The following is a 496-nucleotide window of genomic DNA, read 5'->3' on the forward strand; positions in this document are numbered from 1 at the left end:
AAAAAAAAAAAAAAAAGGCTTTTATTTCTAGACAAAATGGTCCCCAGCCAAAGACTTAACTAAGACATTCAATAGCTATTTCTGGGCTTATCTCCATGTTTCCTTTGAGCTTTGCTGCTCAGGTGTGAAGGAGGCAGTGAGGCTCTGCTTCCAGATGGAACTAAATCATAATAATTTTAGCCCACTCCAATAAAGCCAGCTGGATATGGGCAATGCAAACACAGCTGAGTCCTTCTCCACAGCCCCTCTAAGAGCAGTGACGGACGGAGGGCAGCATTAGGAGCACCTACCTCTCACCACGTTGGTCGGCAGCTTCTGCCAGTTGAGTTTCTTCATCCTTAAAGTTGGAGTCTTCACCTTCTTGTGGAAGGGCCTGGCATAGCCGAGAGAATAGTTGACGTGGGCGATGACTATTTCTTCCCCATTGCCTCCCGGTGCCATGCCTGGCAGTGGGGGAGGGGGTGGGGGCATGCCTGCCATGCCTGGCAGTGGGGGA

The 496-nt window shown here is 50.0% G+C and overlaps 1 protein-coding gene across 1 annotated transcript in view; it reads right to left on the reverse strand.

Moving 5' to 3' along the window:
- Positions 1-490, reverse strand: part of LOC109298408 (inverted formin-2-like) — a 24,046-nt gene extending 23,556 nt beyond the window's left edge. Inside the window, exon 1 of the mRNA XM_019518487.1 lies at positions 291-490. Coding sequence (XP_019374032.1) covers positions 291-480 — 190 coding nt within the window. The 5' untranslated portion in view covers positions 481-490. The remainder of the gene's footprint in view (positions 1-290) is intronic.
- Positions 491-496: the final 6 nt, after the last annotated feature.

The sequence above is a fragment of the Gavialis gangeticus genome, unplaced genomic scaffold, assembly GCF_001723915.1.
Source record: "Gavialis gangeticus isolate Ggan-Ray unplaced genomic scaffold, GavGan_comp1, whole genome shotgun sequence".
Taxonomy (NCBI): Eukaryota; Metazoa; Chordata; order Crocodylia; family Gavialidae; genus Gavialis; species Gavialis gangeticus.